We start from the raw sequence: 9,354 nt of genomic DNA on the forward strand, positions 1-9,354 counted from the left end.
TAATATGAGAAACAAATTAAATTAGAATCTTATATTTAAATCAAATTAAAAATCAAACTAATTCTTATATTAAACAATAAATATAATATCATCAAATCAAAACTCAGAAGGATGGTTCCGGAAAATAAAAGCCGAGGTGAAATAAAATATTTATGTTCCCCCCGGGGCTCCGTCGCCGAAACAAAACGGCCTCCTATTCGGCTTTCGCTCATTAATCGGCGATTCTGAACTGAGTTTGGTGTCTCAACTTTCGTCGGTGAGGAAATTACCAGCTAGGTTTCCAATTTATGTCTTTCTCTTTCTCTTCTCCGCTTTTGTGTTTCTTTTTTGCGGTTCTATTACTCCTCCCCGTTGTCTATTCCTTTATTCTCTTTCCCTCTTCCACTCTTGGAGGCGGCGCCCGCTGATTCCGGTGTGACGCCACGTCCTTGTATCAAAGTGCAAGCATTTGAAAACTTATCCAGAAGTACTCATCCCTGTAATTTGAGCAAAGAAATACCTATGAAGAACTATTTATCTGATACGTGCCTGATCCGCAGATGTATTTCTTTGTTTCAATTTGTAGTGTCCCGCTGCTCTGGTGTTGTGTGTTAGGAATACTGTGAATGTGGAAGAGAAGTCGTTATCGTTGTTAGGAGTTGTTATTCTTTGGTATGACTAACGGACGCAATCTACCTGAGAGTAGTTATGTGAGTTTATGAGATGAAGTTCTGAATTCTAAGTCGCTCTCTTTCTCCCATTCCTTCTGTTCTTTTTTCTTCTATGATTGTAAGGAATAGCATAGGCTTCTAATAATGAATTCTCTTTCTAATTTGAATTTAGAGCAATTGGAAGCTCTTGAAGTTCTGAAGTAAAGATGGGTGATGAAGATGATTCCATCGAACAAGCTGCTGCATCACGTAGAGAAAGGCTGCGGGCTCTTAAAGCTGCTCAAGAATTGATGAATACTCCTGATGATGACACTAAACAAGCTAATGATAAGACAAATGACGATGAAACTACTGAAGAGCAGTATGTATTTTCTAATTTCTAACTCGAGAGTTATCATTCTCACTCCGTCTTCAAATATGTCTAAGCGCACAATTTTTGACTGAGAATGATGAGATTGTTTTAATTTTAGTTAGTAAATTTAACTTTTACTTCTTTTTTAATTTTTTTTAACAGTTGGTGAAATAATTACTACAAAAGCTGGCCTGGATAGTTATTTGAAATTTACAATTCTATCTCTTTCATGTGCAAGTATTAACAAAAATATGTATACCTTTATATCTGACTGCAAGATTCTGTATACATCTAAACGAAGCATAAGTTACTTTAGGCCATGTGTTCCCTGTGATGATTTTATGGGATGGCATGAACTCACACAACAAAGTAGCTCTGGGTTCTGATATTCACTCAGTTTGTTAAAGAAAATTGCTGGAAAATGAGAAGAGCCTTACAGTTATTATTGTCTAGCTAGTCTTTAGCGTCATAGTAGTTTTGATTATGGATATGTAAATCAGGCAAACAGCACGTATGTGCTCAACTAACATCAAGATAACTAGATGAGATGATATCAAATTGCTTGGAAATACCCTTTACAGAAGTTGCATTATTTGTTTGTGCAAAATGCTGGCCTTACATACACTATCTGTACAAGATCACTTAAATGACTATACATATTTTGATACAAATAAAATTTAAATCACATATGGTTACGAAGTTTTTGCATGTTTAAATTTAAATGTTAGAACACCTTAAAGAATTTATCAACTTCTTATTGGTTAATCTTTCTGATATGTATTGGTTTAAAAATTATTAAATTTTCTTTTCATAGAGTTCCATATGATTACTTGGAATTCATATGAGATGGATATTGGTGTTATTAACTCTTAACTGACATGTTTTTTGTGGTTGCAGAAATCCCATGAAATTTCGTAATTATGTTCCTCAGGACAAACACCTCCAGGAAGGGAAGCTTGCTCCTGCCGTGCTACCAAAGTTTGAAGACCCTGTTGCTGCTGCCCCTCCACCTGAGAAGGAGGTCATTGGTTTTGTTTCAATATGGTCTATTCTTGTCATCTATCAACGATTTACTTGTGGTCTATCAACTCAAGTATTTGAGGTCAAACATGCAGGATCCTTTTTTGAATATTGCTCCGAAGAAACCTAACTGGGACCTGCGGAGAGATGTGCAGAAGAAGCTTGATAAGCTTGAAAAACGAACTCAGAAGGCTCTTTACAAACTTATGGGTAAGTGGTTGGCATTTTCATGACTTCTCATTTTCCAGTTGGTTAAATACTCTCATGATACCTCTTTGTACTGACTCTCCTAGTATTGCAAATTATCGGTATCAATGCGTAAATCATGTTGATGTCACAAATTACAAATGTATGATTCAATTCTCAAAAGACCACTCTCTTCAGCTTGGTTCTCTAACTCTGAAAGGTTATTCTCTCAATTGGACCCTCTAAAGAGTCTCAAATTAGTCCTTTTAACACTTCTAATAAAAAAAGGTCCTTGAAAAGAACCTCAAATGCTTTTTTCTGGAGGGGCACTTTTGAAGGACTAAATTGAAAGGAAAGTGATTTTATACGTATCGAATCATTGAGCCTAATCTGGCGCCCTAATCATGACTGTTTCCCACATCGTTAACAGTCATATGCAGAATCCTGCATTAGTGGTATAGTCTTTTAGTGATTTTCCTTGTTATCTAATAGTTGATTATGTGAGGATTAAGCTTTCTTTTTAGGGCTGGGGGCTTTCTTCATGCTCAGGTTATAAGGATCAATAACATTGAGCATTCTATTTGTGGCAGGGAAAAAGGGAAACCAATGTTGAGATTATCTTTTCAGTTAGATTCGTTGTGAAACTCAGAGAGACAAGTAGCTATAATTTTAGTAGTTCTTAGCAGTTTTAAATGTTAAAAATTCTTCATTGGGTTCAACTGGCAACGTTCTTTGTCATGATTCATGAACTTTCGCTAATTACTAGTGATTAGTTCCATGCCATCCATGTGTAGGACTCTGAAATATGTCAAAGGTTTATGGGCATCCCTTTGAATCACTTGTGAGCCTTTGCGTGATAACTAAATAGGTTTGCATTTTCGTTTTTTTGCAGAGGAGCAAGAAAAACAACAACTATTGACTGAAGGGGATGATACAAATGGCACCGCAGATTAATTGTAGAATCTGAAACAACCTCATTGACCAATGCAGAAGTCAGTACTAATGCTACACCTTGCTTTTGCAGTGTATGATTACTGTTATATTACTCATTCTGAATTTAGAGGTAAAAAATCATGGATTCTTGCAGCTTCTCCCCCCCCCCCCCGGGGGTCTTCGGGAATTAAAATGCCACTTCTAAACATTTGAGTCAATCGTCATTCTCCCACTCGGCTTGTCCTCTTTTGATTTAAGGGGATCAGATTATGGAATGTGGGAGTCTTGCAGAAAATTGAAAATGCCACACTAAATATTCAGGGGTACATTAAAATTTTGCTTTAAGATTGTTTTTACATTTGTTGATTACCTAATCCATTGTTTTCTATTAAGCTTTTTTTTTCAAAAAAAAATATATACATATACTTCGGTCCCCCCCCCCCCAATTGACGGTGGAAAAATGAGTCGGCTTAAATATGTACTTTTTGTTTGATGGACTTAGACAATTTAAATTTCTTTCTATGAAAATAACTATTTCAATTGTTTTGGGGATTTTCCAATAAAGAGTCATAAATATATTAAAGGATTGTCATTTTTTTAAAAATTCAAATTGAGGGATCTCTTGTGCTGATTTTTTTATCTCAAACAACATATGGCATATAAAAATCAGTACCACCGAGGATCAAAATTTTGGTAATACGCGCTTTGTTTTCTAGAGTACGCTCTGTGCCATAGGGACTGAAGGTGAAATACTTAAAGAGTTTATTATATTTTGTCTTCAGCGTTAATTCACTTCACTCGTATTCTGTTATTTGTTTAATATATCTTCAACGTGACGTGGATTTTATCTTCCTTTCGGTCTAGAAGCTACGTTTCTTATAACTAGTAATAACTATAGGGTAGACAAAACAAATCCATTTCTAGAAGCATGAAGGTTGAGAAAAATATTTCAGATATGGCGGTTCAGTGCATTATTTCAGATGACGCAAAGTCCAGAAGGGGTTTTGCAGATTTTCTTTTTCGCATTGCTCCAGAAAGCAAAAATTTTGCAACATTAACATCATATGCCCTTGATAAAGTATTGTTCCTTCATAACAACCAAGCTGGAAATCGATTTATGAAGAAAATGAAGGAGTTAAAAGGAATTAAAAAAAAGCAAGAAAAATAAACTTTTCTCTATTTATGAGAAATAAAATTACTTTCTTTTTTGTGAATCTCAACCCACACCATACCCCCCCCCCAAAAAAAAAAAAACACCACTTGAATTGCTTCTGGTGGCAAAGAATACCCTTTAGTGCTTAAAGTTGACATCCTTCCTTGCAGAAGGCGGCCATATATCTGCGGTTTGTAAATCGTTCGGCTTCATTTTTTAACTCTTCAGATGGTTAGGGCCATTTTGTTCCTCCCCTGTGTTCTCCCCCGTCCAAGAGGGATCCACCTGAGGAAGTTGATATTCATCCGGCTTCAAGGCCAATGAAAAATCAGGCAAAATTGGCGCTGTTTCCATGATTCTGTAACAAGGGCAGAGAAACGCAACGGAAAATTTGATCAGCCAACATGCCGTTTTAATCATCCAATAATTATAGTGAAACAAAAGTAAGGCAACAGTCATCAAGTCTGGAAAACTTTACCTCTCATAAGAGTAGAGATCATGGTTTATTCGCACCTTGCTTGAAGTATCCTTGGGAATTTTTTCAGATAGATACTTCATGGTTCCCCAAAGTGGAGGATTTCTTCATGGTCGGCCACGAAAAAACCAAAAATAAAAGGTCTTTAGTAACACTGTAATCGTCATCATGAAAGGAACATTACAAATGAAGTTAAGCCATCATGACGGAGAACATCAATGAAGTAGGTTCAACAAATATAATAGGGAAATAAGAATGATATGATCAAAATCCACCCCTAAAATCATAAGTTATTACCAAAAAGCATTGTGCATGAGCCCATGGCCAACACTAATACAATGTTTGGTGCAGGAAAAAGTGTTTTTTGAAAATGGAAATGGGAGATTGAAAACCCGAAACAAGACATAAAGGGATGTATAAGGGAAATAATAATAACCTTGATAGTGGAGGTGCAGCATTGAATGCCTCACAAAGCTTCTTACTTTCTTTGAAATACTCGTCTGCTGCTTGCAAAGCGGCAGCAGCTAGACCTTGAGACTTCTCTGTATTCCCCTCATCAAGAATCAAGCCATGATAATAATATGCCGCAGCCTGTTCATTAATTACAATTTATGACAGATATCAACTACTTAAAATACCTATACTTAATAATTAGTGTGCTAAGACTTGAGAGCAGAAGAGACCATCACAGACCTGTGCGCATGTCCAGAATTATTTTCATTGTCTCATTAGCAGGGAACTCAGCTTAGAAACACCAAGATCGGAACGTGGCCAGTATATAATATAAAGACCAATCAACCTTTCAGTTTGTGTATTTTAATAACCAAATTGGGATACCAAGAGCCTTTGGCTCCAATGGCACCCACACCTCTCTTCAATGAAAGAAGTTGCGGGATCAAACTCTAAGTGGGTATGTGGGTGGTGGGTATGTGTGTCAAACTTCCTTTTGGGGAAGGATATGCCCACTTGGAATTAGATCCCACAACCTCTCCCATGTAAGGGAGGTGTGTGTGCCACTTGAACCAAAGGTTTTTGATTCAGGTAGGTGTGTGTATTAAATCAAACTTGAATAACCTAATAAGCTCAACATAAATGCTAGCACCCCATGTCCTCAATCATCATGCAGGGAGGAGGGAGAGGAAAGTGAAAGTCTGAAATGCTTAAGTTTTGAAATAATTAAAACAAAATTAATTTAAGATATACCTTTGATTCAACATACTTCCACTTCACAAAAAGAGAGTGTTTTTGGCCCCAACCATTGGCTAATGGAAGGTTCATAACGTTGTCTTGAGCCTGTGAAATGCATGTTGAACAAATGTTATCAATAAATAATAATAATTCTTCACCACCCATTCCCACAAAGTCATTGGAATAAAGTTTTTTGGGTTAAGGAAGAGAAACTTGTAAAGGTTAAGCCAACCAAAAGAAATTAGATATTTTCATAATAAATTTTAGATATAACCAATAACATATGAAGGACCCCAAAGGACGATACAGTAAACATAGCCAATGACTAACTATACCTATTAGAGGAATAGAAAATGATAGCAAAGACTCAAAAGTAAGGAGGGATTAATGAGAAAAAGGAAAGTATAAGCATAAGAACAACCCTTACCAATGAAACTCCAAAAATAACGAAACAGTAATGCAATATTTGGTATGTAGAGAAGTGTTTTTTTCCACCAGGGAAATGAGAAATGCATCTATCTCATTTTCTTTCTAGGTTCACTTTCCATTTCCTTTCTAGAAAACACTTTTGTGCATACCTAACATAGCAACATTGCCCACAGGAAAGATAAAAAGTGCAACCCAGCCTTTGTACCTGTTGCCAATACTTGACCATCTCACATGCAAGTCTACGCTTCACTGCAAGAGTGGCTTTGGTATCATCCATTGCTATTCCAAGCTGGACACCTACACCCTAAAAATGTCAATGGAAGAAATAAACACAAATAAATCCAAATGGAATTGAACACCCACACCAGGCATGTGGATGAGTCACCCACAGATGAATCTATAAAATTTTGAATCCATGAGTTCTATCTCAAGGCACTGATCATGAGATACCCGCTTTAACAACCTTCAAACAATATTTAGCTAAATTTAATTAACTTTGGAAAATGGGAGTTGTATCAGAATCTTGACTGCTCGGTCATAAAAGCTTTGGTTTCAAAATCTTTGGTGAGGATTTCAGTTCTCAAGTCTAGGTCAGCTGTCTTTCAATTTAAACTTGCCGGATGAAAGTCAGCAAATATAATAATTCTTTCTTTATGTACATACAAATGAACATCACAATACCTGCCCCAATGCCTGTAGACATAGTGCTTGAAGAACCCCTTCTGCCAGGTCTACCGGTAAATTTCTCCTAAAATCAGAACCAGTGGTAAGGAGAAATAAATATAAAAAAAGAAATGCCACGAGATTACCAAAAAAGAGTGCTGTCGCATCATATCTGTACAAACCTGAGTTCAGAAGGTAACTGGGGAAGAACATGTCTGATTGCACAATCCAGATATCCAGCTGCCTTCAAGAAGATGTCAATTGAAGTTCGTTGGCTTTCTGTCAGTGAGTACCAAAAGTCAAAATTGATTTGTACAACTAACATATAGTAGGGAAGCACTTGATATAAAAAGCAGAACAATAAAATTATTGCTGAAGTTTAATTATTTTACCGTTGAAATATAAATTCCTTTTCCAGAATACAGGTAGATTGGCAGAAAAACAAACGGGAACATTATGTACTCCTTTTCCATATATCTAGTGCATGGATTTCTGTTGTACTAGAGAGGGGGGAAGAGAATCCCGTCTCTTGTCCAACACCAAGAAGAAGTACGACTCATTAGTAATTACTTTTAATCAAAATAACTTTTCTTCAGCAGTAAATCTAATTAAGTTTTCAATGAAGAGATCATTTAAGTTAAAAAAAATCATAAAATCATATGTCTACATAACCAATGCGAGACATCTCCAAAGAAGCACAAAATAATTCAAAAATTTAACGCTTGAAACCAGTTTATCAGCAAAAAAGCATAAAATTGGGGGCAAGTACATAGCCAACAGAAGGCCTAGATCAATCTGAATTTATGCTGATTATTTGGTATGAGAAGAAAACAAAAGGTTAGAGAGAAAAAAGCAAGGAACAAAGTTATCGTGTACCATAAATTGTTGTTCAGTATTACCCACCTTCTGATACTTTTGGCTGATAACCATCAGCAGATGTTCTAGGAAGAAGTAATAAATTGGCCTGTGATAGAGATAACATTGCCATCAAGTGTAAAACTGACAACACTTCATACCAAGCATTTGACATGGCTGTTTCCTACAAGATAATAGAAGGAGAAAAAGAAAAAATATCCGCACTCATAAGTAATAACAATTAATAATAGATTCTCAAACCAAGACCTGTACAACATATCCATTATGAAAATTTACCTCCGCATCATCCTCTTGATTAATCCAAACAAATTGTACTTTGCGTTGCAGTTGACTTCCTGCACAATAAAGATATTTAATAAATGTTAAGACATAGCCTAGATGGAGCATACTTCAAGTACATATAGAGTAAGCATGCTTACCATCTTTAACTAATCCCAAAAGGACTGGCAAGTAGTCTTCAAGAGCCTGCTGAAGATCAGCCAATGTTGAACCTCCTGCGGCAGATGGAATAATACGATGCATGAATAACATTAGACAACATTCTTAAATAAAACGTTTTCATCTTTTCCTAAGCTTACCATGTTGAGTGGCACTTTTTCTTTTTGTTCTTGTAGTTGTAGGACCTTCTTGGCCACCCATCACAACTACACGAGTTTTGAGAGCAGATAGACGTTCCACTGCATTCTTAGATAAGTAATCACCAAGATACTGAGCAAAATCGACAGGTTTGGGAATTCTTAGACCAGGAACATAGACTGAAACTTCGCCAATACTTCCTGGTTTTCTTCTATTTCCACCACATTCCCTTCGAGCAGACACTACGCAGCCCATATTGTATGGTCCGCTACACCTGCAGATCAACTCAAGTAAAATAATCATCTCAGAATCTCAGGTGGTTTCTTCGTAATAATTTGATATGACACTTCGGCGCCAAGAAGTAATGCTTTGATATAATACGGTGACAAAGAAAGTGATTTATTATGCCTAAATTCCAGGAAGGTAGTGACACTTGGAAAAAAACAAAAACAGAGAAGGGAAAAGGCCACAGCTGAGGGGTTAACCAACAAATAAGTCATTGTAGGTACTTACAAGCAGCATAACAAAAATAAGGGGGGAAAAGAGGAACTCTCTTGAGAATTTTCATTATGTTAAGCCCCATCAAAAACAAGAGACAAAGATTATCTAAACAACCTTATCCCTCACCCTTCGATGGCTCCGGTTGTCCAGTCAGGTCAAGAGGTCCAGTAATCTCTATACAAAATATTCAAGTAATCTCTGCCAACAACATTCGCAAAATCTGAGGGTCAGAAAGACATACATTTAAAAGCCTTTAAATCACAAGAACAGCATGAGACTTGATAAGTATTGTCTGGGTCAATGTTCTATTGTGATTAACAGAAGAAAGAGACTCCCAAAGTTAACACCAGGC

At 36.4% G+C, this 9,354-nt stretch overlaps 2 protein-coding genes across 5 annotated transcripts; one reads left to right on the top strand and one right to left on the bottom strand.

Moving 5' to 3' along the window:
* The first annotated feature begins 175 nt into the window (after positions 1-175).
* LOC114715822 (coiled-coil domain-containing protein 12) lies at positions 176-3,495 on the top strand. 2 transcript variants are annotated; one of them, XM_028900725.1, is made up of 5 exons: positions 176-256; positions 823-1,011; positions 1,900-2,023; positions 2,118-2,232; positions 3,101-3,495. In XM_028900725.1, the coding sequence occupies exons 2-5, from the start codon at positions 857-859 to the stop codon at positions 3,160-3,162; spliced, it is 456 nt and encodes a 151-aa protein (XP_028756558.1). In that variant the 5' UTR covers positions 176-256; positions 823-856; the 3' UTR covers positions 3,163-3,495. The 2 variants fall into 2 exon arrangements, with proteins under 2 accessions (XP_028756558.1, XP_028756557.1); XM_028900724.1 differs by lacking the exon at positions 176-256 and adding an exon at positions 580-689.
* Positions 3,496-4,342: 847 nt separating this feature from the next.
* LOC114715815 (uncharacterized) lies at positions 4,343-9,354 on the bottom strand. Of its 3 annotated transcripts, XM_028900705.1 has the most exons (13): positions 9,281-9,340; positions 9,117-9,200; positions 8,504-8,775; positions 8,345-8,419; positions 8,202-8,260; positions 7,953-8,088; positions 7,232-7,328; positions 7,068-7,134; positions 6,592-6,690; positions 5,973-6,062; positions 5,206-5,360; positions 4,773-4,874; positions 4,357-4,652 (listed from the first exon to the last, which is right to left on the bottom strand). In XM_028900705.1, the coding sequence occupies exons 3-13, from the start codon at positions 8,754-8,756 to the stop codon at positions 4,511-4,513; spliced, it is 1,275 nt and encodes a 424-aa protein (XP_028756538.1). In that variant the 5' UTR covers positions 8,757-8,775; positions 9,117-9,200; positions 9,281-9,340; the 3' UTR covers positions 4,357-4,510. The 3 variants fall into 3 exon arrangements, with proteins under 3 accessions (XP_028756539.1, XP_028756538.1, XP_028756537.1); XM_028900706.1 differs by having other exon boundaries at positions 4,343-4,652; positions 9,129-9,354; XM_028900704.1 differs by having other exon boundaries at positions 9,117-9,354.

Source organism: Neltuma alba, unplaced genomic scaffold (assembly GCF_004799145.2).
Source record: "Neltuma alba isolate B1F8T4 unplaced genomic scaffold, ASM479914v2 tig00011614_pilon, whole genome shotgun sequence".
In the NCBI taxonomy this organism is placed as follows: Eukaryota; Viridiplantae; Streptophyta; class Magnoliopsida; order Fabales; family Fabaceae; genus Neltuma; species Neltuma alba.

Excerpts from the sequence above, each read along its gene's own strand:
- LOC114715822 (XM_028900725.1), top strand. The coding sequence starts at position 857 with ATGGGTGATGAAGATGATTCCATCGAACAAGCTGCTGCATCACGTAGA. Across the intron at positions 1,012-1,899 it reads GATGAAACTACTGAAGAGCA|AAATCCCATGAAATTTCGTA; the intron begins GTATGTATTTTC and ends TTGTGGTTGCAG. Across the intron at positions 2,024-2,117 it reads CCCCTCCACCTGAGAAGGAG|GATCCTTTTTTGAATATTGC; the intron begins GTCATTGGTTTT and ends TCAAACATGCAG.
- LOC114715815 (XM_028900706.1), bottom strand. The coding sequence starts at position 8,756 with ATGGGCTGCGTAGTGTCTGCTCGAAGGGAATGTGGTGGAAATAGAAGA. Across the intron at positions 5,361-5,972 it reads GGAAGTATGTTGAATCAAAG|GCTGCGGCATATTATTATCA; the intron begins GTATATCTTAAA and ends ATTAATGAACAG. Across the intron at positions 4,875-5,205 it reads GCTGCACCTCCACTATCAAG|AAATCCTCCACTTTGGGGAA; the intron begins GTTATTATTATT and ends CCGACCATGAAG.